At 38.5% G+C, this 27,040-nt stretch overlaps 1 protein-coding gene across 3 annotated transcripts; it reads left to right on the top strand.

Moving 5' to 3' along the window:
• LOC128226870 (gliomedin-like) lies at window positions 1-27,040 on the top strand. Of its 3 annotated transcripts, XM_052936963.1 has the most exons (12): window positions 1-243; window positions 1,947-2,410; window positions 12,530-12,587; window positions 16,299-16,403; window positions 16,707-16,787; window positions 16,948-17,127; window positions 20,833-20,901; window positions 21,371-21,397; window positions 24,269-24,349; window positions 24,477-24,536; window positions 24,635-24,733; window positions 25,714-27,040. In XM_052936963.1, the coding sequence occupies exons 2-12, from the start codon at window positions 2,039-2,041 to the stop codon at window positions 26,481-26,483; spliced, it is 1,902 nt and encodes a 633-aa protein (XP_052792923.1). In that variant the 5' UTR covers window positions 1-243; window positions 1,947-2,038; the 3' UTR covers window positions 26,484-27,040. The 3 variants fall into 3 exon arrangements, with proteins under 3 accessions (XP_052792923.1, XP_052792924.1, XP_052792925.1); XM_052936964.1 differs by lacking the exon at window positions 16,707-16,787; XM_052936965.1 differs by lacking the exons at window positions 20,833-20,901; window positions 21,371-21,397.

Raw genomic sequence — 27,040 nt, 5'->3', positions numbered from 1 at the left:
TCCATCTGATAATCTGCTGCCTCCCTCTAGGAGAAAAACGCTACTTTGTTTACGAACATAATACCTTATTATCGCTGTCTAGAGTGAAAACTTGGAATATATGTGTTCGAGTAGAAACACATATCCGCAAAATTGATGTAGTTGGAGGAGTATAAAATTAATTCAAAGGAGCTAATACGGTATTAAAGTTACTTAGCGTTTTGAATTGAAAAACGCTAAAGGAGCGTTCATATTCATTTGCAGGTGAGTGATCTTTTGTTTGAATATTGTTGATTTCTAAAATGCCTCTTTCATAAATGTATATGTAATGTAAATTAATTTCCTGTGATGTTCAAACGATGCACCGTACCTTAACGGGTATTGCAATTACCTTCCTGAACAATGATAGTTTTTATAGACATATAATGCTCATTTTTTAAGGTCCTATATCAAGGACATCGGTTATATTTAATTATGACTAGTATATTATTTAAACCGGAATAACCAAGCAACACATGATTATAATAGTAAATTTACTATAACAAATACGTTGACAATCTTAACGAGCGACGAAGACTTTCAGCTCAGCTGTTGATTAATTTAATAGTACAAAACTCGTCTACACTGCTGGGTGGCTGTAAAATAAACTAAGAATGTACTCGTATGTTTATCGTGGAATTAGTTTAGAGCATTTGCATTACAGTACTTTTAAACGTTTACGTTCCATAATCATTTTCTAACCTTCGGAAACTTCGGACGAACAAGACTCATGTGGGACTGCTCAAGGACACAAACTTGAAGTGCAGGACTTACACGCAAGGCAACTTATATTATTGACAATACTGTTTCTGGCTCAAACAAAGAACGCACATTTTGTTTTACTACCAGCAGTTAAATGTCAAGAAAATAGCAACTCACAAAAGATATTGTTAAGAACGTTCAGAGTTAAAATTGTAAACAAAAACACATTTTCAAAATTAAAATTTGATTTAGTTTATGACTCAACCTGTTTATCTAACATATTCAACTGCGATTTTGACGTTATAATGCATTCTACAAGGAAAGTCGTGGGCCAACATTAGCACAATATATTTATTAAATTACCGTTAGACGTCTTTCATTAATTTGTCCCATCCATTTTCTGGTGACATTTATCTTGCTGTAGGTTGGCGTCATGCGCAGGTTTTGCCTATAATCATTGAGGACAGTGAGTAAAAGGGCGCCTGTCCTAGAATCGGCAAACGCAGAGGTCCTTGGAGAGGCTGCGTCGACAGCCACCATAAATTTAGACTGCCGTGCTTGACAATATTCAGATTCATTGTCTTTATACTCTCAAATAATTTCTGTTAATTTCTTTTCCGCTTTCCTGGAATATGGTAGGGAAGACTAACAATTGGGTGTATTTTTATATTCGTACATGACGCCCCGACAGTCAAACGATGGCACATATAATCAAAATCATAGTATATCTTGTCACCCCTATAATATATCAATGGACACACGTTCGAAATTCCTTTCTTGAACTATTTATTAAACGATCGATTGAACGAGATTTACTTAAATAAAAACAAAATTACATGTTTCATAATTTATAAAAGCGCCATTTATTGGAGGAAATTACGCAAAAATATGTAATTTGATTCAGCCAGAAGAATCTTGGTTTGCTTGTAAATGGGATTTAAAAAGACAATAATGTTGGTGATTGATGTGCAGATAGGATGCAATGACATAAATGCTGATAATTGCTGATTGAACGGAGCGGCCCTACCGTCCATATTGATTGGACAGCGCGGCCAACCGCCGAGGAAGGTAATAAACGCCGCTCTTTGTCGCCTCATTCAAGACACATTACAACATAAAAACCCTTCTTAGAACTTTCTTGATTAAATTGGAAACGATAATATTTTATATAGTAATTATCAATACATTTATACTGGCTCAGTAGCTATGTGATGTCATTGTTTCAGGCCGGAGTAGCGCGGGCTCGAGGATTAAACAAGTGGAGCGGACGTGATGAAATAGCTCTCACTGCGTTCATATGAATACTATTTGAGCAACCATGGGAGTAACACAACATTCTAACGGGAAGGTTCAAGTGAAGGGAAAATTGCGAAGTAAAGATTTATTCTCTGTGCAAAATGTGTTCAACTGTTTGTCAGTGAGTCTTATAGTTCTATTGGCCCTTGGCCTCGTTACGTGCCTGATGGAGATCCGTCGCCTCTCAGGGACAACAGACACAATAGAAAAAGCTATTTCAAAACTGTCTGACACTCTCCTCACTCAACCTGCTCCTGTTTCACTATCGAACTTTGTTTATGAACAAATGATAGCCGGTGGTAAAGGAACGACGCCGTACAACAAGAAGAGGCAGTACAAGCGATCCGCACTGAGGAGTTACCAGACGTTCGACCCTCTCTCCTCCACGAAACAGGTCAGTGTACTGAATGTAGCAATGAGTCTATGAGTGGATGTTGTGTGCTTTAGACTATTTGTATAATAAGTAAAGAAGTTATTTATGTGTTGTATAATTTCACTGGACGTTAACTATCGATGTAATCTGTATTTATTTTACTAAATCTAAAATATGGAAACCCATAGCAACAGCTATATTTAAAAAAAAAAAAATTGTTCATGCAATATTCACTTATTTGGTGTGTTTTTTTTTTAAATCACGCGATACCACATTCATAGCAGTCGATCGGTCGATGTTTTACGCAATGTTTACACCATATTTACAAATCATATTTATCTTCAAAACAAGTAAATACAAGACCATTATGCCGTTACTGATGTTTACTCTTGTGTCACAGTGACGGTGGTTCTCTAAGAATCCCAGAAACTATTGACTCCCAGGTGCAGGAGCCAGCCGAACAATAGGCGGATCCATTAAAGCCCTGTTTGCTATGACTCTTCTTGTACCGTATCAACAAAAAATGTAATTGTTCGATTGAATATCGGCATTTCTATTGTAAATCAGGAAGCACGGTTTAAAATATGGTTTGTACACTGGCATTATGTTAGAAAAATAAGTGGAATTGATAGCGCTGCAGTCAGTCTTGATGTGGCGTGAAATTAGCTGCTGGCCGGAGATGGTTATTCATTACGGGCCAGCACGGAAGCGCCATAGTCTAAAATAATAGACGTGTTATACGGGATTCTTCCAATCCCTAACGTCTAAACGGGAATGTGCAAAAAACGGGGGTGTTTTAAAAATATTGAAATTGTTTTAAGTGAAGTATTTTATGGTTGAAATTGATCATAAAAAGTTATATTCATATTTTACCATGTAAGTGAAATGTTATTTTGCACTTAACAAGCATTTAATGCATTAAAACAAGTTGTTTACCTTTCCAATAAAACGAAAGTTGACTGACACAGAAAACAATTATGCGAAGGGGAACAACTCGATACAATCGTAATAACTCGGCCTCCTCCGACAAAGCTTCGAGATAGACCTCGTTGCACAATCGTAACAACTCGGCAACTCTGCCATGGCCGAAATGTTCCGAGCGATTTAAAACTGTGCCCTAAAGCCTTGCAGGTGCCCTTCATGTATATATCGTTATGTTTTGACAGAATGAAATGAAGAAAGCCGTCAAACTCATAATTATAAGTTGGATATTTATTTTTTGTGTACGGAACTAATATAAAATAACATTATCTGGTAATATTTCTTGTTTTTATGATATTTTATAGACGCTATATGCGTTAACCCGGAATCCTGATCGGAACAACTACCCACTTTTGATACTAAACAATTTGTACGTGAAGGATTTGCCATATCAAAAATCTAAAAAAATCCGTTAACGTACAATTATTTGGACTAGGAAGCGCCACTACGGAGTACTCTTAGCAAGGTTTGCTTGAGTTTCTAGACGGACAATATGTGTTTATATGGGTGCCAATGATCATTGCCTGACTTTTATTGGACAAAAATAGCACATCGCGTTAATAACGGTTTATAAAAACTTTCTTTGAATATGTCACTTGTATATTCTTATCTCTTTGTGAATCCACGGTGTATAATTGTGTGCTCGGACCACAACAAGCAAGAAATTTGCTTTAACGCATGTTTTAAAACGATTTCAAATACTTGCAGTTCTCAAATAATGCTCAGGAAACAAAGATAATAATTATTATAAAAAAAATAGTTTAAATGAAGTCTTTATCTTGAGCGCCATAAAGCAACTCCAGCCAGCCCCAGGCCTATCCCGATGTAAGCGTACACTAGGCCAACTCTTGATAACCCGAGCTGGGACCTCTTTTCCCCGTTCCTTGTCGTGAGGATCTTCCTGTTTGCTGCCTTTTCCATTTCTTTTGTATTGATTTTGAAACCGGGCGCCTAAAACAATAAAGTAAATATTTTTAACTGTAAATCTGGTTACATACATCATTCTTAAAACATCCATTATATTTGGATGGCAGTTGTGTTCTTGTTTCTTTCTGCGTCGTTTATATAATCTTCAGGAAAACATTTGACAATTTAATTACACCTATTTTTGTTAGAAATGGCACCATTTTAAAACTATAATTACAGAAGACAACGTGGAATTTTAACAGAAATTTAGCAGGCGTGTGTCACACGAAATGAATCATACAGTAGCCGGGAAATGGCGGGACGTGGCGGGTGAAGTATCATGATCAAACACATCTAATGACTTATACCATTATGTCGTGGTGTCCATCGCCTGATTCCTGGTGCCACCAGCCACTGGACAAGTGATCACACGTAACCGCACGATCTATCACCTTCACTTGATACACCTTCACTTGATGATCACCGTGTATTTCTGCTGAGACTCTCCCCTCGGCGGACGGATTATCATGCGACAATAGTCGTGACAGCCTCGCGCTGACCATTTGCCCTTGGATGGCCGGGGGCTTAATGGCGGCGAATACATGGCCGTTGACAACGGTCGTCTCCACGGTGTGGAAGTAGTCCTGGTGTAGCGGTGCCTCTGGTCCCCTAAGGTTCCATCCATGCTGGTCCTCCCAGGGAGCTTAAAACATATATTTAATACTTAGACTATGGATTAATCACACATTTCACCAACTATATGGTTCTTTGATGACAGTGATAGCATATACATGTACAAAAACGTCGCCTTACTAGCATCATAATCAATGCAAATTTTAAATCTTATAATCGTTATTGCAAGAAAGTTTAAGGGCAACAATTATGTATTTTTAAACGTTCTTTACCCAGTAAGAAGTCTCCCGATATAATGCAAAACTTAAATAAATCATTTAAAATACTGATTATGAACCAACCTGTTTGCCATAGCTTGAGTGGCTCGAAGAGCGATGCAGAATTGCCACCGGCCGAAATGGTTGACATTGACACCGTGACTACCTCCCCCGGCCGGCCGTACATGAGCTCGACATTGAGCGGAACCGCCCCGACATGCAGCACGCGCCAATCCGTCTCACGGCAGGTTGTGGTCCCGGACCCAATCACGGGTCTGAACACGTGCTCAGGTTTTAAGGGATTGTACAAAGTGAGTTTGAAGTAGAAAGTATTCTCTGTCGGGAGGCTGAAATAGTTCATCATACCTCATACTTGTATCCGTATCTCTTTATTCCATTATTATGATATTGTTTTACTGTACAGTTGGTAAATATCAACATTTATAACGTTTTGTGTGATGTTGGAAGTATTACAAAGCTGTAGCAAGCGAACATTTGTTAACTAATCATTAAGAAATGTTTCGTTTGTCAGAGAATTTATGTCAGTCATTAAACTGATTCTGAAACCATTATTCTCATAGAACGAAATGGCGTGTTATCTGAAAGAGGCACCCGTGCTATAGCTATCTCACAACACAAGCCATCAATTCCGCTTCTGATAGTTTTGAGTTTCATATAACAAATATATTTTTTTGCAAAAGGAAGTTCCTATTTTAAGCTACTGAAAGTGCGTTTTCATAAAATATTTTAATAGGATCTGGTTCTTCTGAACGTTTGCCGCAATCTCATGTAAGTGAGGCTATTGACCAGTTGCCAGACGTCATTCCTATATAACATCGCACAATGCAGTATAATACATGCAATAAAGTTTTTCATGCAAGTGTTCTAAAGGGCTCAGTAGACACAAGTGTCGTAACTAAGCCGCTTGTTCAATGTACTCCCTACAATGTCTCGATGAACCATTTATCTGCGCCGGCATAGTCCAGTGGGACCCTTAACTCCTCTCCGTCCGCTCTGAAGGTTTCTATTGCAACGCGTTCCACAGTCGAGTCGTAACTAGGCCACTTCTCCACACAAAAACACACCCGCACGACAGGTCGCCCGTCAGCCTTCTGTGGATGCATCTACAAACTAATTGAAAAAAGATAGTATGAACGACATTTGATATTAATTCCCACGTTATTATGAAAATGACAATACATTTTGATTCACAATATTTTTTGCGTTTTGGAAAATATTAAATGATTCTACCTGGAAATTGATATTTAGAAAAATGCGTAGAACTGATAAGTTAGATGAACTGAAAAGTGTTACTGAGTCACTATACTAGCATTAAAGTTGTGCCCATTATGATTGCAAAATGCATAAGTATGAACTACATAATGGTATATCTTTTATTACAATTTTTATTCATGGTGTTTATCGCTGTATAGGCTTTTCTTACTGTTGGAGTTTTCTTCGTTGCGTCCATTTCATTGAGCATTACAGTGATGTCGCTGGGTAACGCGCGTCAAAAATACGTCACAGACATCATAGACGTCACATTAAACGAAGCAGTTTGTAAAAAGAGCGGCATGCAGCTGCAATTTTAATTTAATATTTTTGACATAGCGAAGGAGAGGAGAAATGCATTCTTTTACGTTTGAACATGCTTTATTATTTCTACGTGCGGCTGATTACCACTGCCGTATCTACAGTTTGAAGGCCGCAGTTTCTTTGGAGGCTCTGTATCTTTTAATGAATTACCTTATCGCCTCGATTCGCCTCACGAACAGGTGATTAATATTGAATTATAAAAAATAACGCCAAATGAAACATTTATTCCCGGAGGTCTACAGCTTTGACAATGTCGCCTTCCCGGCCCGTTTAATTTGTCATTTGTCTTGGCGTTAATTTACACTCAACTACTTTCTCGCGGAGAGGACCTCGGAACACACGGAACAATCGGAGAAAATAGTACCGACTATGATGATTCAAATCAGGAATGATCATCTGCTTTGAAAATACAATTAGTTTTATATTTAACAGTCTTCAATCAGCAAAAACTACGCCTGTAATTATTTCACTGTTAGATAACCATGTTAGTGCGTGTAATGCTGTATACAATGTGATGCAATAATGCATGGTCAGACACCATCAAACAATTCGAAACGAGAATGCGAATCGTTAGGACAATTGCTATGGTATAAAATACAAACGAAACGACAGACAAAGGGAATATCATGTAAGTCGTTATTCTGTGAGGATAAAACAATTCATGATTCTTGCGTAAATGTCCATAGGGCACGTGATATTTTGTTTTGTTTTAAAGTCAACATTTTATGGCTAAGATCATGCAACTAAAACCATGTACTATTTAAAACCGAACTCTTTGGATGTGAAGTAAATTAAAACTATTTAAAACATTTTCAATACTAATAAAATACATCAAGTGTGTCTTGTCCGAATTGAAAAGTCGAAGACACGTGCGTAAGCCGGTAATGCGACTTATCGAGTAACCGCCAACACAGTGCACGAGAGGGTCGAATTTTTTTATCAGGACCGGAAATCAATAGTTGATATTTATACCCCCGACAAACGAAGTTTGAATGAGGTATATTGGAGTCACCCTGTGGTCGGTCGGTCGATCGGTTTGTCGGTCGGTCCGTTACAATTTACGCTGTCCGGAGTATAACTTGAAAAGTACTGGATGGAATTGATTGGAACTTCATACAATGGTAAAGCACAATGAGAGGAAGTGCAGTGTTCAAGAACCATAACTCTACTTTAGCGAATTACTGAGTTATTGCCCTTTATTTGTTTTATTTGCTGTCATTTTTTTCCAGACATTAACTTCAAACTATTAGATGGAATTTATCAAAACTTAATACAATGGTAAAGCACAATGAGAGAAAGTGCAGTGCACAAGAACCGTAACTCTATTTCAGCTAATTACAGAGAAACTGTATGCACGAATATACACTCCAATTCAAACCAAAGGTTATATTTGCGCAGTCATTTAATGCAATCACAACCAAAGGTTATATTTGCGCTGTCAAGTTTTGAATCCATGAACTGTTTGTCCTTTTATCAGGGTAAGGCAAACACGAGGCCTGGAATTAGCGGTCCTGTCATTTTCCTGTCGTTCGGGTTCCCTTAAACAAAATTACTATAATCGCCACGGCAGGAAATGACGCCTAACACAATTATGCAAATATTGGCATCACTCGATGGAAGTTTTCTTTTTCCCCCATTGTCAGCCCTGGCTGTACAAAAGAACAATGCTCTATGTAGAAAAGGACGTATATCATGATTTTGTGTTTCATATTTTGTTCAAAACTTGGATAAATATCCTGTCACTTTAAAGGAACATAAGTTTCCCAGATCATATTTTCCAAGGTCTAGGAAGTTTATGATCGTAATCCTCACAGCCTACAGCTCTGAGGTATGACGATGATGGTGGTTCTGGTTCTGGTGATGATGATAATGATGATGAGGTTGTTGTTGTTTATGATGTTGATTCATAACTTAGATTAGGGTCAAAAGTGAGTGGGAGGTTTGTCCTTTGAACCCTCCATTTGAGAATACTTTTCAATATGTTATAAATTGGACACACTAACATCATAATTGCTTAAGATTGTGAATGGAAACAGCACAATTTTCATTGTTCTGCTACTTGTTATCGAATTTCTAATTGGTCCTCGACACAAGTATGTGGATATGACGTCTGCTTGTATCCCGCGCAAGAGGTTGTCGGTTTGCAGGGGCGGTTCCAGGAACTAATGTTAGAAATTTTCAAATCTAAACTTACTTAACAATGTCGGTTCATACAGAAATCGAAATATGCATTGCCGTCCAAAGCTCGGTTGCAATTTTCTTAATCACGATTTTCACAGAAAAAAACACCCTTGAATCTCCCTTATGCGTCTGCAGCGTTGTATTGAAAGTGTCTCCCATTTTCTGATAATGTTTCCCTTACACTCATCACAGAGATAACGATCTCCCCTGGGGACTTACCCTTAACAGAGGGACATCTATGTGTGCAGCAGAGGTTCATAAAATTATCATCTTCAAAGAAGGACTGCTAAAGCGTTGTATTTCGGGGTTGTGTACAAACTATTGAAACTAGTGTAATGCATGAAATATTAACCCAAGTATATACATGTAGCTACATTTATTAAACGTGATAACAGTATCTATCATTACATGTATTTTTAACTCGTCTGTAAATAATGGCTTTTTGACCGCAAATGTACACTTTCAGCTTATTTGACTACATGACGCAAGGAAAGCAATAAACATAAGTTTTAAGTAACTTATTTTCCGATCCTTACTGTTTTAATATTGTTAATATTTTTTAATAAGTGTTTACATGTCCATTTCGGGAATAAATACTGTTTAAACTATTGTTAGAGGGAGCGTAACTTAGGTGCACAACCACATGTGCTCGTCATATTGCCTGGACACAGTAATATATTATTATTTTTTTTTAATATTTTTTCTTCTTATTTATTTATTTTGTCAAGATAGTGAATATATGTCATTTTAAAAAATATTCCACAATTTTTCATGAAAAAAGTTAGTATATAATTATATAAATAAATACCTGTGTGCACAACTTTTTGAAATCACCTATTCCTTTGAACCGACATTAAACATATGGTTTAAAATGTTCGCCAAGGGGGATTGGGAAACTTTCGGGTAGCCCCCAAAGAAAATGTGATCTTTTTTTAGCCAAAATTGTTTTTGGAGTATTCTAGTTTTTTTGTCTCCAATATATTGATTACAAAATAAACTTGTTTACTCTACCTGACGGCGAACTGGGGGAGAGGGTGGATGGGCCATGCGTATATCTCCTCATTCCCAGTACCAACTACTAGAACCATTATACAAGCTCCGCCTTTACATGCATTCCATTATAATGACAAAAACAGTAGGTATTTCTTTGTAGAAGATGAGATAAAATTATTTAAATTACAACGGCCACATTTAGATCTTTCATGCACCAAAACAAGGCCAACCACAACATCGTAATCAACAGCAACGACATCTATATAAACAGCAACAAAATATCGATTATACAAATCTAACAAAAATGTCTACAACGACTCTAAGAAAGGAAATATTTTTGATACCACTAGAATAATAACATAGTTTTCAATTTGTATAAATAATCATATGAGAAAAATATTATTATGATGTATGTTGATTTATAAAAGGGAAACATATGATTTCTTTGGACATACAAAACAGACCTCGATCACAAATGTGTTCGAAATGTCTGACAAACGAGAAGCTACCTTTCCCACCTGTGAGAAATGTGATCATATTTTCCCGCCTGTGAATATTGTGATCAGGGGAAATTGTGGTCCTATACAGCTTCAATAAAGTGAAAACACACAAACAAAATGAAATACAAACACGAAAAAACGAGACGAGGTTCAACGATAGAGCGATCCATAAATAACGATAACATTGGAATGATTCAACAAGGTGTGCGCGATCCCGGTGATCATCGGCTGGCATGTTTACAGGAGGCGTCGCATGCTGCCCCACCATAAACGCCACTAACATTTGCATCACATTCCAGAGTTCCTTTACATGCCTTCAGGGGTGGAATAAATTTGCAATTCCTAAAACTAAAATATGTTTTACAAGAAATCCTGATACGCTCTTCAATTACAAAACGTGTTGTTTATTCATTTCCCTCCGACAGATTCTCCTAGTTACAGTTTCAGACACGAATGCTTTCTGTATGATGACATGTTTTAATGTAGAGCCTTGTTTTCAAATATTCAAACTAGCGTGCAACAGATATCTCTGAGTAAAAACATGAGTTCGGCATGATTTCAAAATGACGACAAAAAATAAAATAATTCAACATGATTCGAACATGAAGCATTTTAGAAGAAGACACGGGTTTAACTATGCGGCGAGTTGCACTCTCTGGCAACTGTGTGCCATTCATCACAGCTTAATTGTAGATCAAGTAAACGTGTCCATTTAGCGAAAATCGCTTATGGTGGGGCTCGATACTGATTTCTCAGTTTTGAGTGAAGGTCATCTCGCATAAAACAAGCAACTAATGTGGAGAAAGTATCAATATAATATAAGGTCAGGTGTTTAATCGATATTTGCAAAATAACTTGAACGCTACATAAGGAAGTTCTCAGACAAATTGATATCCATTTAAGCTTATTGGTGAAACATAAAAACGGCGTTCTACCTAAACTAGGAACTGGACGAGGAAAGTGACGATCCTTTTGTGCTCGTCTCCGACAGATTCGGCTTTCATCGCTTTTCATCGATGGTGATGCAGTCTGCTAATGGGCACTAATTTCAACCCGGCGGATGTATCACCAATAAACGCAAATTTAATAACAATTCACAGAGGATTTCAAACCTGACGGAGATGTCTTACTAGAACTATTTTTAATTCGTCAGAACCAGTTTTGCGAGAAAATTATACGCCGGTGCCAGCTTTTACAGTGATAAAGTATCTGGTGAGAGTTTTGTGACTTCTTAAGATATATGCAAAACCATCACTCGTACTTATCCAGTGTTATATGATACACACTTTTTAGATGCGAAGTGGACATGTGCAACGATAATTGATGTCGAAAGTCGACATAAAAGCACGAAACTTCGGTTTTTAAGGATAGATGTTAGTGTCCTTGCTGTGCCATTCGTCGCCGTAACGATGCAACAAGGTGTTCTTTAAAAGAAATAAAAAGTTTAAATAATATCTTGATATTATCTTAGAGGAAGATAACGGTCTACTGACTATCAAACGTATGTCTTCAATATTTATGAGCGTACCGGAGTAAGTAAAATGTACAATAATGTAAGTGTTGAACTCTATACACGGCAGTGATGGGTTTGTTATTTATGGATGGCAGGCTGTCTTAGAATTGCACCTACAGCAAACCCTTCCCGCGGTGTTGGCACGGCTGTAACCGCCACGGCAATAACTTCCTCGTAACGCTGGAGCCATTAATAATTTACGCGCTTATTTGCTCCATAAATCTGTCAGTATGACATCTTAGTATAGCTAAGCACATAGAAACAAAAAGCACAAAGCTGTTATTACCGGCTTCTAATGCATTCGTTGATATTGTTAACTTGTGTACGACACATAAGTATGATATACTATAATGATATGTCATAAAATAACGGCTTATTCAATTTCTGTATCATAATTTAAAATGCAAAAACAAAAATAAAATAAAAAAGAAAATATTATATATATATATATATATAAAATTGAAGAATATTACAAAGATGTAAAAGTACATTGCAGTTTTGACCAAGAACATAAAAAGTCATAATGGAATAAACCCAGATATGCATTTGTTTTGACAGTACAATATGCTATCATTTTCAGAGTGCAGATGAGTTTTGCTGGACACTGCTACATGAACGCTGTGGATCCTCTATTCCTGGTAAGTAACATGGATGATTTGGTTCTGTACTGGATATGTTCTGCATACACCGTCATTTTTTACAAGTTTAACTGGTTCCACACTTGACATCCTGACCTGGTAATTGCTTTCTTTAAAACTGTCCTCTTGATTTATTGTCAACGTTGGCTCATCAACTGTCCTACGTTTCTGATATAATTTTATTCAACTGATTCATGGTAGATGTTGTATATTCAACTGATTCATGGTAGATGTTGTATATTCAACTGATTCATGGTATATGTTGTATATTCAACTGATTCATGGTAGATGTTGTTTATTCAACTGATTCATGGTAAATGTTGTATATTCAACTGATTCATGGTAGATGTTGTATATTCAACTGATTCATGGTAGATGTTGTGTTGTATATTCAACTGATTCATGGTAAATGTTGTATATTCAACTGATTCATGGTAGATGTTGTTTATTCAACTGATTCATGGTAAATGTTGTATATTCAACTGATTCATGGTATATGTTGTATATTCAACTGATTCATGGTAGATGTTGTATATTCAACTGATTCATGGTAGATGTTGTTTATTCAACTGATTCATGGTAGATGTTGTATATTCAACTGATACATGATAGATGTAGTTTCTTTAACTGTCTAACATCGCTGGTAAATGTTGCCTCTTCAACAGTTCAATTAGCTTTACTTCTTCCCTGATATCAGTGTATCGTCTCATGCTACTCTGTTCAGCCAGAATCCTTCAGTATGAACCTTAATTGTCATCGATTACGTATATGTTATATGTGTAATGTGGGCGTGTATATGTGTAGAAAATGCTGCCTTTTAAAGACGATGAACCCTATATGTATAAAATAAGTGACACCGGTTAGTCATTTACCTGTCAAGTATGCACCATGCCATGCAGGGGGGGAGGGCATATTGTATAGCGTGGATATCCTTCCGTCCTCCGGTTGTTACACTTTCGTATCCGCGTCGTATCTCCCAAACCCTTCGGAAGGACTTTCATGAACCTCGGGTTAACTGTTTATCATTTCAAGAACCAAGAATGCAGAACCATATTTCCAGGCTCGACGGCTCAAGCCCAATATCTCAGTTTTTGGTCTAATGTTCGAGCCACATAAGACGTGTCCGCCACAAATCATCTAAACCCATTGAAGAATGTTAATGAATCTCGGGTCAAATGTCCATTACATCGAGACGTTGTGCGAATTCAATATCAAAATGGTGCCAAGTAATAAAATATGACACTAATGTAATTCCCTTCCACGAGTAAGACCTTTATGGAAACAGGCCACAGACGTGTCGATTCAATGTCAAGGTCACAATTCAAAAGTCAAAGGTTTGTGTCATAGCTTTCGTGTCTGCACCGTATCGTTTAAACCCGTTGAATGGTCTTTAACAAACTAGGGTCAAATGTTCACCACCGTGAGACGACGTGAAACACCCATATTCAAGGTCATAGTGTAAGGTCAATGGTTCGAGTCATATGATGTCATGTCCAATCTATATCTCTTAAACCCCTTGAAATATGTTCATGAAGCTTGTATCCAATGCTCATTTTATCGACACAAAACTGAATGTCCGCCCAAATCTACCTCCTTCAATTGTCGTGGAAACCCTTACCCAAACCCTGACCCATGTGACCCATATTTTGTCTCCAAAGTAACCGTCTCGCCCTTTTGTAATTGTATTCGTTAATACCTTCCAATCACCATCACGGTATTTGGGGACAGATGCTGCAATATCAGCAGAAGAGAAGGGTCGGCATGCCTTGAGTAATTTTGATTACTGAACACATCCAATATCTCCCTCCTCCCATTATCGCCAGTTTAGCGCTTTATGTCTCGTTTGATTGCGGACTAATTTCCCCAAATCGTCGACAAACGCGAAATAAGAGAATTTTATAGAAAACAGAAATGAGATATTGATGAAATGTGTTCGACTAACAATACCAGTTTTCCCAAATTACATTTTATACCGATTTGTATAGAAAATAAGAAGTTGGTTGCAGTTCGTAGTCAGCCCCGGGTAATTAATCACACACAGAAAAAAAGCAGCCGATGCCGGTGCATATCTAATCACACATCTCTGGTAACAATTCTCATGAATTCTGCCTAGATTTCTATCATTCAAATGTACCGGAAGAGCGATGAAATCACGACGGATGTCCAGTATTAACACGCCCATGCATAATTAATTGGTAACAGTACTAGCTTGCATTTTATTGATCTTCACCAAAGGAAATGCTTATTTTTCTGAATTTAAATTAATGTTATAACGAAATCGATGTCCTTAAAGGATTCTTACTATATACAGCATTTCAAAAGTTTGTCTCTGTGGCCCGTTCAATACAAGATTTTAGTCGTACCTTAAAAAAAGCTAAAATGTTTATAAACGCCTCAAATGGCAACACGTTGATTTTTTTTATTTCCTTAACTTTGTGTGAGATTCTAATCTCGTTAATGTTAAATTTGCAAAAATGTGTTGCAATTTAACGAAAATGTATGACACTAAGATCTTTATTGTGACACGGGCCCTGCATCTTTCTGACATATGTAATGGTAATGTAACAGTTATACACAAAATGTTTTACTATGTTTTACTCTGGGCTGATATTCAATATTGAACTTAATAGGATCTAAGAACGATGTAGCTAATCGGATTACTTGCCATGAATAACTAGCCAAAAGGGTGAATAAAGTCAGTGATGAGTAACTATAAGATTGACCTAAGTTGAATATTGACTTCCACCTCAGCAGGAGCATCGTCGGCATCCACGGATCTTTATTCCGTTATACTTCATATATACCGTTGAACAATTGACTGACTCAATTTCGCTTTAATGAATATGCATGAGGCAGAGTGACATCTCCATGGCCAAGTGGTTTTTACTGTTTGCCAAAATTATTGTACAGAAAAGGCGGATCCGGTTTGATTCTGGCTTTCGCCATAATATTTTTCTACGGGAAAGGATCTGATACCTTGAGGAACCAATAAAAATGCCTCATTAATAATTAATGATATTTTTTTCCGGCCAACTTGCCCACTGTACACAACGAAGCATAGCGTAAATATTTTTCGGGGTTATTCGACGATGATTAGGGGGTCCGACGCAAATTTAAGTGCGAAACGATTGGCGGATTCTTTTGGGTGTTTAGGTATTTTCGAAGGATTTATTGACCTGGAAAGTAGGTTTACCCGAAGACCAACCCTGTAAGCTCCTTTCGGAAATTTAACCTATGTGTCCAGAGGCCTTATCTAAAGAGGTATTGAATGTATAAGCTGAAACATTGTTTGTTTTCACTGAACATGTCCCTCACTTAAATTTCCGCAAAAATAATTTAAGCTGGACCCCCATTTATAACGTTCAAAAAAATTTGCACAAAGCCTCTAGTTAAGATGTCTCGTTAATAGTTTCTGTGCCATAGCTTATGTCAAAGTTTCCCGGAATCAAAATCTGCATACTGGTAGACCACATAAAACATGACCGCGGCTGCACAATTTAATTAAGCCAAATTGTATATTCAACTTGACAAGTCAGTCTACTTTGACGAATCTCTACGATGACTGAACATGTATTAAACTATCGTAGTTTTTCATAAAACGACAACACAACCATCGTTAAGTCCGAAGTATAAGAATACCATGGCAATACTATCCTTATGTGAAATTAATAATCCCTTGATGATGATGATAATGCAACGCTTTGTTGGTAGGGGCACCCGCTTCAGGACCACCGGGACCGCCGGGATCCCCGGGCCAAAAGGGGGACCAGGGCCGCCCCGGGCATCCGGGCCACATGGGACCACCCGGGGTGGACGGTATGTATATGCTGAAATATTCGAACTCTTCGTGAAGCATGTGCCACACACAAGTGTATCATTGTGCTATCATGCTTGTTCTTTTATTAGTTGGTTTACCAAATGTGAAATATCGTCACGTGACATTTTCATACTTTTCAAGTAAATGTTATCATCATTATAAACAAGACGTTTTATAGGAATTTCTTTTGGCGGCATCGGCAACCTGATATTGCGAGAACATTCTATTTGTCGTCATGATAGCAAGTTAATGTGTCTTTCATACAAGCCCCTTTTTATGCTATGCAATGCGCGCGACTACAGGTCAGATGGGACAGAAAGGAAGCCGCGGAGAGACGGGACGAGTCGGCGAGCCAGGAGCAGACGGACCCCGAGGACCGCAAGGTAAACATCGACACTTCTTACCCGTAAAGTATCCAACAAACACCCATATTCGACTGACAATAATGCCTGATGCCGCCTACGCTGCCCTCTTTCTATTCATCAACTAATTTTCCTGCGAATCTGCAGACTACATAATTAGCCATTCTGTGTTATTTTCAAGGCCTTCCTGGAGTAAACGGCATCACTGGTCCGTCCGGGCGGCGGGGAAAGCGGGGACTTCCTGGACAGTCGGGGAACCCAGGGAAGGCCGGAAACCCGGGCATGCCGGGACATAAAGGTCTCAAGGGGGAGCCCGGCGACCCGGGAACAGCCATGAACATCAATGGTGCCAACTGCACGTGTAAGAATAGTTTAAAACACATTTCATAGCAAAGCCGTCAACATGCCTCGGTTTACAACGGTATATTCAATAACTTACTTTATTAGAAAGGGTGATACAAAATTACGTGGACTTTTTAAAGCTTACGAATGCACGGCTCTAGGTAATACATAATATCTTTACAGATTCTATGTCTCTTAACTGAACAACAAAAAACATTTCAAACTTTCATTTATTGGATTGAGTACCTAGTAGGCCTCGGGTACATACCATTTAGCATACGCTACACAACTGTATACTTCCATACAACGTGTCAGCCAATAAGACTGTATATTAAGACAGATGACCTGAAGTAATATCTTAATGATTAAAAAGGATTCGTATGCAACGCTCCCTCCGCCTATTCCTTTAAGATTTTTCTTCATGTCATCTAAACATTTCAAAAATCAATCGCCCCTGATTGGCTGAAAATGTAGGGCAAACACTTAATTACTGATACAATAAATGCAATACAAGAAGGTAATCTGAAGGAAAGAACGAGCACTGCACAATTGTTCGTTGTCGTAAATACTTTGAAAAGGGCGAATAACGACGGACCAAAACAAACACGGCAAAATTTAATGGTTGGGCTGTCGTTTGTGACTTAAGATATTTTATATTACAAGATGATAGTAAAGAAGTATATAGGATCTATTGTTCAAATGACGATTTATTCACCGGGGGGCCGAATTTCAGAAATTTGTTACGGAACAATTTTAATAGGAGCTGCTTAACTGGACACGTGATTTAAAAGACTGCTTGTCGGCTTCCATTGTTTTATTTAAAGGGGCTATAGACATCAGCTGGTCCAAAAATCGGCAAATACAGTATTTCATCAAAACAAGCTTAGAATTGTCAATGCGAGCTGGTAGGAGGGCGATAATACATCACTTTACATGGTCCAAATAAAAAACGCAACAATCATGTTGCTGTCTCAACTGTGCTTCCCGTTTAAAATAGCGCATAATGTTTTCCCAGTTTAAATCATATCTCTTTGAGTACAGATAAATATACCGAAGCTATTTTAAAGCTGGGATTTACCTGGTAGACAACCTAAGTAAATTTCAAATTGAAAAAAATGCGCATAAACTGCGAAAGATGAAAGTAAGATTCAATGCGTTGTACTCAACGATGGCAATTTTATGTAGGTCCTTTGAAAATTTTCTTTTTTCCTTGCAATTGTATCATCTGGTGTCTAGCCCCTTCAAAGTCAATTTCATTTATCATGAACATCGTCTGTCCACGACATTAAAACTGAACGTCATGGACGTCGTGCTCCGGAGTCCGCGACAGGGCTGTTCTTAAAACACCATAAATTCATAATAATTCACCGCTTTGGTTGAAACTTTACATACCTTTTTCGGATAGTTTGAAAGTTGTTATGTGTTGCTAAGAAATGAATTGCATGAATATTTTTGAAAAGTCCACATTACTTTGTAATACCTCTCGATTGTCCGACGGCAAGCGACGACGTGTCGGTTTGTTACGCGTAGATTATCTAAACTATTTATCTTCCTGCCATACAGTACCATAGCTGTAACTTAAACATGGATAACTGGGGGATATTTTCTTGGCGTTTAGTTACAATTCCAAACTCAAGGTCACATATATAAGGTCGGAGAGGTCAAGGGTAACACTGGATACAATTTAGGAAAATATGACCGGTTAAATAACTAATAAATAATAAAGTTTCCGGACACTAATATTATATTCAGCGAAGGTTTGGTAGTGGTGTTAACATGCAATGGCAGTCTCTTGGTTATAACAGTATATTGTATTGCGACCTAGTTCTTGTTTGTAAAATTTCAAATATTATACAATCCACAAGGCAAACCTTTTAAAGGAGAAAAAGGAACGAGAGGCCCCATTGGTTACTATGGCTACAAGGGTGACAAAGGTATACATGTCAAACATCCTCCTCCCAACTAGGCGTCTGTGTTGGCACCCTGTGTAAAACAGCAGTTCAAATTTATGTTTGAACACATCACCTTGCAATAGCTCTCAGTGTGCACGCTTACCACATAGTTTAGATCTGTTTAGTTACTCCGCGTTCCAAGAAAGTATGAAGACAATGTATATGGTTGAACTGCCCCAATACAGAGGGGTGGCAATTTAGATAGATTTTCTCTTGTAAATCTGTCCACCCTGTGATGTAAGTCGGTCCACCCTGTGATGTAAGAAGGTCTGCCCTGTGATGTAAGTCGGTCTGCCCTGTGATGTAAGTCGGTCCACCCTGTGATGTAAGTCGGTCTGCCCTGTGATGTAAGTCGGTCCACCCTGTGATGTAAGTCGGTCTGCCCTGTTATGTAAGTCGGTCCACCCTTTTATGTAAGTCGGTCCACCCTGTGATTGTGATGTAAGTCGGTCCACCCTGTGATGTAAGTCGGTCCACCCTGTGATGTAAGTCGGTCTGCCCTGTGATGTAAGTCGGTCCACCCTGTGATGTAAGTCGGTCTGCCCTGTTATGTAAGTCGGTCCACCCTTTTATGTAAGTCGGTCCACCCTGTGATTGTGATGTAAGTCGGTCCACCCTGTGATGTAAGTCGGTCCACCCTGTGATGTTAGGCGGTCCACCCTGTGATGTAAGTCGGTCCACCCTGTGATGTAAGTCGGTCTGCCCTGTGATGTAAGTCGGTCCACCCTGTGACAAGCTCTGCTCCTATACACATCGACTCCTGAAAAATGAGCGTGTTAAGTTGTGCATTTTGGGGTTGACGTCGGAAATTCACTGAGTAGGATTAGAGTAATTGCCCTTTTTGACCTACAACCATATCGCTATAACTATTTCACCAAGTATCATGGTACTTAATTAATGGAATTAGATTTCACCCGCTTTAGTGGTAACCCAACTGTTTGTGTTGAAGGTAATTACGTAGGACTTAAGTTATGTCTTTGACATTATAAAGAAAACATAAACATACAGGACCTACGCCTATGGAGTTTTGGAACACGCATTATTAAAATCTATGGAACTTACATGTAACAACTTAACACCGAGAGGCGCTTTGCAGTAAGCTTCGCTCCGCTAGGTCATAAAGCAGCATAACTTCACGTACAAAAATCAGCCAGGTGAATTATTTTTGCAAGTTTACACATTTTGATGATTTGATTGAGTGATGGTTAGCATTAAATAACTATTGAGCAATTAATAAACAATTTGGCTAACTGACCAAACCAATGAATTCACCAGTTGTCATGACCATGTCGGCTCGGTTTTACGTCGTGTGTTGAACAGTAGGAGCAGAGTTATCATCCTTTAAACTGTGAATATGAGCAATTAGGGCCTACCAATTGATGGCACAATAGTATGAGCAACTGTACATGTATATTGTTCAGGTATTAGGGTTTGCGATGAATTGCAGCGTATACCACTAGAATTTTGAAATTTGGTCACAGAAGGCCTACTTGTGTATATGCCCAATTAAGCTGGTCGTGTACGTTTGTTTAGAAGGCTGTTAAAGCGAGCCCTTGATATTTTCAGGTTTAATGGTCTTAGGCTATATTTTCATACCCAATCATATTGAATCAGAAATGATGCCTTGAATACCAGTGATATCATTGAACAGAATATAATGAATGAAGGGATGATAATTAACATGTATTTGAGAAATTTCTTACAATCTGGCTCGTGCATGTTATGGCACGTGGTGTGTAGGTGGTGTTTTCTCTTGCATGTTGCACGTGTAGGTGTGGGACAGAAGGGCGAGAAAGGCATACGCGGGCTGATCGGCTTCAACGGATACAAAGGCGACAAAGGTGAGCACTGCAATACGTGGACCACGTGACATGTCCATGTGCTCGAGCACACTAACTCACACATGCATGTGGTGTCTATTCAGATCACGTACAAACGCCCACACCCACGCACACATCACAGGTTGTAACTGATAAGTATAAATCTGACGCGGAATTGTCTTTCCTATTGATTAGTAGTCTGCCTAAAGCCATGTTTATAACCGTTGATTAAGAAGTGTAATTAATATTTAAATACTAGTAAGCAAATTTAGCTCTATTTAAGATCCCACCAATCCAGTGAAAAACCTTAAAGTGGTCTCCGAAATAGTTTAAATGTTATTTCGAAAGTTTTTAACTAATATCCTTTAAAACCTAAAAATAGGTTTAAAGTACATATCTTTCTATAAAGCTATCTCTAAACTGGTTTTGTTATCATCTAGTGTGTGATGTATTACCCTACCAATATGTTTTCCCGTTCATGCCTACGCAGGATTCGCAGGTCTAAAAGGAGAAAAAGGTAACTTTAAGTACTAACCTACCAACTGTTATGGCTATTAACTTATCTATTAACTAACCTTCTTAGTTACCTACTAACTTACCTACTATTTATCTTTTGACTTACTTACTGTCTGACCTTCTGACATATAAACTGTCTAATCTTCTGACTTGTTTACTGTCTTACTATCTGACTTACTTACTGTCTCACCTTCTGACTTACTTACTGTCTACTCTTCTGACTTACTTACTGTTTAATCTTCTGACTTACTTACTGTCTTACCTTCTGACTTACTTACCGTCTACTCTTATGACTTACTTACTGTTTAATCTTCTGACTTACTTACTGTTTTACCTTCTGACTTAATTATTGTTTAATCTTCTGACTTACTTACTGAATTACTTACTGGCTTACCTTCTGACTTATTTACCGTCTCACCTTCTGATTTACTTACCGTCTACTCTTCTGACTACCTGACTGCCTTACCTTCTGACTTACTGACTGTCTTACCTTCTGACTTACTGACTGTCTCACCTTCTGACTTACTTACCGTCCCACCTTCTGACTTACTTATAGACTTACCTTCTGACTTACTGACTGTCTTACCTTCTGACTTACTTACTGTCTTACCTTCTGACTTACTTACTGTCTTAATTTCTGACCTACTGAATGTCTTACTTTCTGACTCTCTTACTGTCTCACCTTCTGACTTACTTACTTACTTAACTTTTGACTTACTGACTGTCTAACCTTCTGAGTTACTTACTGACTTAACTTCTGACTTACTTACTGTCTCATCTTCTGACTTACTTACTGTCTTAACTTCTGACTTACTGACTGTCTAACCTTCTGAGTTACTTACTGACTTAACTTCTGCCTTACTGACTGTCTTACCTTCTGACTAACATACTGTCTAACTTTCTGACTTACTTACTGACTTAACTTCTGACTTACTGACTGTCTCACCTTCTGACTTACTTACTGTCGAACCTTCTGACTTACTTACTGACTTAACTTCTGACTTACTTACCGTCTACTCTTCTGACTTACATACTGTCTAATATTTTTACTTAATTACTGTCTTACATTCTGACTTACTTACTGTGTTACCTTCTGACTAACTTACCGTCTACTCTTCTGAGACTTACTTACTGTCTACTCTTCTGACTTACTTACTGTCTTACCTTCTGACTTACTTACTGTTTAATCTTCTGACGTACTTACTGAATAACTTACTGGCTTACCTTCTGACTAATTTACTGTCTCAATTTCTGATTTACTTACCGTCTACTCTTCTGACTTACTTACTGTCTTACCTTCTCACTTACTTACTGTCTTACCTTCTGACTTACTTACTGTCTACCCATCTGACTTACTGGCTGTCTTACCTTCTGACTTACTTACTGTCTCACCTTCTGACTTACCTTTTGTCTTATCTTCTGACTTACCTTCTGACTTACTTACTGACTTACCTTCTTACTAACTTACTGTCTTACCTTCTGACTTACTTACTGTTTAATCTTCTGACTTACTTACTGAATTACTTACTGGCTTACCTTCTGACTTATTTACTGTCTCAATTTCTGATTTACTGACTATCTTACTCTTCTGACTTACTGACTGTCTTACCTTCTGACTTACTGACTGTCTTACCTTCTGACTTACTTACTGAATTACTTACTGGCTTACCTTCTGACTTATTTACTGTCTCAATTTCTGATTTACTGACTGTCTTACTCTTCTGACTTACTGACTGTCTTGCCTTCTGACTTTCTGACTGTCTTACCTTCTGACTTACTTACTGTCTTACCTTCTGATTTACTGACTGTCTTATCTTCTGACTTATTTACTGTCTTACCTTCTGACTTACCTTCTGTCTTATCTTCTGACTTACTTACTGAATTACTTACTGGCTTACCTTCTGACTTATTTACTGTCTCACTTTCTGATTTACTTACCGTCTACTCTTCTGACTTACTGACTGTCTTACCTTCTGACTTACTTACTGTTTAATCTTCTGACTTACTTACTGAATTACTTACTGGCTTACCTTCTGACTTATTTACTGTCTCAATTTCTGATTTACTGACTGTCTTACTTTTGTGACTTACTGACTGTTTTACCTTTCGACCTACTGACTGTCTTACCTTCTGACTTACTTACTGTCTTACCTTCTGACTTACTGACTGTCTTACCTTCTGACCTACTTACTGTCTCCCCTTCTGACTTACCTTCTGTCTTATCTTCTGACTTACCTTCTGACTTACTTACTGACTTACCTTCTGACTTACTTACTGACTTACCTTCTGAGTTACTAACTGGCTTACCCTCTGACTTACTTACTGTCTTACCTTCTGACCTACTGACTGTCTTACCTTCTGACTTACTGACTGTCTTACCTTCTGACTTACTTACTGTCTTACCTTCTGTCTTACTTACTGTCTTACCTTCTGACTTACTTACTGTTTCACCTTCTGACTTACTTACTGACTTAACCTCTGACTTACTTACTGGCCTACCTTCTGACTTACTTACTGGCCTACCTTCTGACCTACTTACTGGCTTAACTTCTGACTTACTTACTGTCTCACCTTCTGACTTACCTTCTGACTTACTTACTGGCTTACCTTCTGACCTACTTACTTGCTTACCTTCTGACTTACTGACAGGCCCACCTTCTGACCTATTACTGGCTTACCTTCTGACTTACTTACTGACTTACCTTCTGACTTACTTACTTACATCCTATTTAACCTTACTACCATACCATTTGTTGGTTGTTTTCACAAGAAACAACACGCATGCTTCACAACTCTTCGTAGCTCATGCTCATCAATAAGAATGACCCATTACATTATAGCAGAGTTCTGTATTACAATCTTTGGGTTACAGGTTACGGGATGCAGGGGTTCCCCGGGCCACAGGGGCCAGCCGGCCACAAGGGCGCCAAGGGAGATCCCGGATACTGCCATGGTAAGAAGGGTTCTATCAAGCTACTATACACACGTGCGTTTACATGTCTACGTTTGTATATTCAGGTATACTACTACACGTCTGTTATACGTTCTAAGATTATGTTTTCTTCTTTTTCATATTGCAGCTAGCCAATGCGGAGATGCTTACAAGCGAACCCCGGACAAAGATAAATTGGACTCGCAAGGTACGGTCTCATCTGATTTTTAATTACAAGTATATTTTTCTCAAATTTAACATAAAATGAACTTGTTCCTGTATGTTTTTTTCGTATATCACCACCAGCCAGCACGACAACGTCGACGTCAACGCTGTCTACGACGTCAACTACGTTCACGACGACGCTATCGACGGTTCCCCCAAGTCTCCCTTCTCGAACGTCCGGTATACGGCATGTTCAAAATGCTTGCTGAATCGTGGTTGGCATGTCACTGTCTCTAACCACTCGAGTGCTTCCTTATCACCAAGGCTTCTTTTCCAGACTAATGACTTTATTTATTAGATTTTCATATATTCGACTAGACTTGTTGTATAAAATTGACATCGAAGCAAATCAAGACGAACATCGAGCTCTAGAGGCAGTACAAGCCCTGGCTGTCAATCAGTACATTTCAGAACGACTTTGTTAGCAGTGTAATAATTGTATTATCCTTTGTTTCATCGACTTGGCCAATTTCAGGCGGGTACTACAGTTCTTCACACGGCTCCACACGGCGGTTCGTCAATAACGAGCCGGAAGTTGGAGAGCTCGGGGACAAGTCTGGAAGCCCGGATGTTGCATGCTCACTTACACTCTCAGTGCTCTGCCTTGCATTAACAGTCGCTTGTCGCTGGTCACACTAACATAACAAACCATTACACGGTTAGTTAGCCTAAACAGAATAATTTGTAAACTAAATATACTAAAACATAAAAATGACCTTCCTTCCTTTTTTCTTACGTTTGAATATCTCAATTTGTTAGTCCCAAATAGCTTTGTAAACTGGTATGTGAAGAGCTCAGCGGAATAGTTGGATCTAACCTACACTTCAGAAACAATCAGAAATGTGTCCGGTTTGAAGCATGGTTTTGTTCTGCTATTGTTACTTTGTCCATACGGAGCCTATATTTCAATAAAACGTCTGCATGATAGCCCCTGAGACAACATAATTTAATTTTATCTTTTGTCTGTAAACATAATGGAGAATAATTTTGCTTAGGGCTCATTGATCAGGATTAACGAATGGACGTTCGAAATAAGTACCATGCAGTTGTGAATCTCAGATTGACAATCCCAATGATACTCTCAACATATTGTTTAACTAAAAATAGTTTCCAAAGAGACTAAATCCATTACTTTTATGCGTTTTCTTGCTTTTCGTCAGTGTGCCGGATCAAGCGTGTGTCCACGCCCATTTTCGTGCGTCATGACGTCTCGGTGCACGGCTCGTTCCTAGCGGATCCCCTGCAGCCCCAGAAGTTCTGGCTGTCACGTGACTACCATGGGCAACAACTGGAGGAGTTCTCTAGCCTTCAGAACCTAAAGAACCGCATCCCTGACAAACGTTACAACCTGCGCTTCAACCGTTACCACGGCACTCAACACGCCATCTACAACAATTCTTTTTATTATCAGTTTTCTGGAAAACAACACGTTGTGAAATACGATTTAGGGCTTCACGACGTCGCTTCGGCCGTGCATATTCCGCATAGTCATTTCAATGATAGCGAGTACCTATACAAGGGAAGTAAATCATACTATGACGTCATAGCAGACGAAAATGGGTTGTGGGTCGTATACGGCCGGCCGAGGGGTAGTTCCTCAAAGTTGCACGTGATGAAACTGGATCCCGTGACTCTGGAAGTCAAGCGCGTGTGGCGGAAGCTTCCTTTTGAAGTGGGTCAGTACACGAACTCGATCATAGCGTGCGGGATCCTTTACCTGATACAGGAAGATGGCCAGGTGAAGCGCGCGCGCATCAAAGACACATTTGACCTGTACAACGGGGAACGGGGCAGTGCGGACATCAACCTCAAGATCCCCTTCCGGCGAAACACCATGTTTTCATTTTACACAAACACCTCGGACCGCAGGAGCAGCGCCCTTCTCGCCTGGGACAACGGAAACCTCATCAAGTACCCCATACTATTTTAACCTGACATCGTTAGAATTTAATGTTACATGTTGCCGCGGGTTTTCTTATAGCCACTGTATTGATTTCGTAACTATTATTTACCTTCGAATTGCATTAAAAGTAGTCCGCCTTTTGAGTGAAAAGGTTGATGAATTATGATAAAATTGTGATATCATTATGAAATTATATTGTTGTATATGTTTTAAGTTTGTAAATATCATTTTTGCTTAAACATGTCGACACTTTCATCGCTGGCGACAGCGAGTGAATATATATTATCATGTACAAACTACTAGTATGTATTAGCCCTTGTTCGATCCTGTTTATAATAACATACTTTATTCGTGACCACAGGGTACTAATATCAAAATACTCGTAGACAATCAAAACTGTTGTGTGTACTTTTTGTTTCTTTTTTACGACAGCAGTTTGTGACATGTATAGATCTGTATATGTATTTATTGTCTTTGAGGCTTTAATAAGTATGTGTTTTATTCTAGATCATGTGCAATGCTTCGATAAACCGTTGCTTATTATAAAGTTGAACATAAATGTCCAATAAAAACATAGGAATACA

This window comes from Mya arenaria, chromosome 3 (genome assembly GCF_026914265.1).
Source record: "Mya arenaria isolate MELC-2E11 chromosome 3, ASM2691426v1".
NCBI classification, from domain to species: domain Eukaryota; kingdom Metazoa; phylum Mollusca; class Bivalvia; order Myida; family Myidae; genus Mya; species Mya arenaria.
This window is presented reverse-complemented; position numbering and strand designations above follow the sequence as displayed.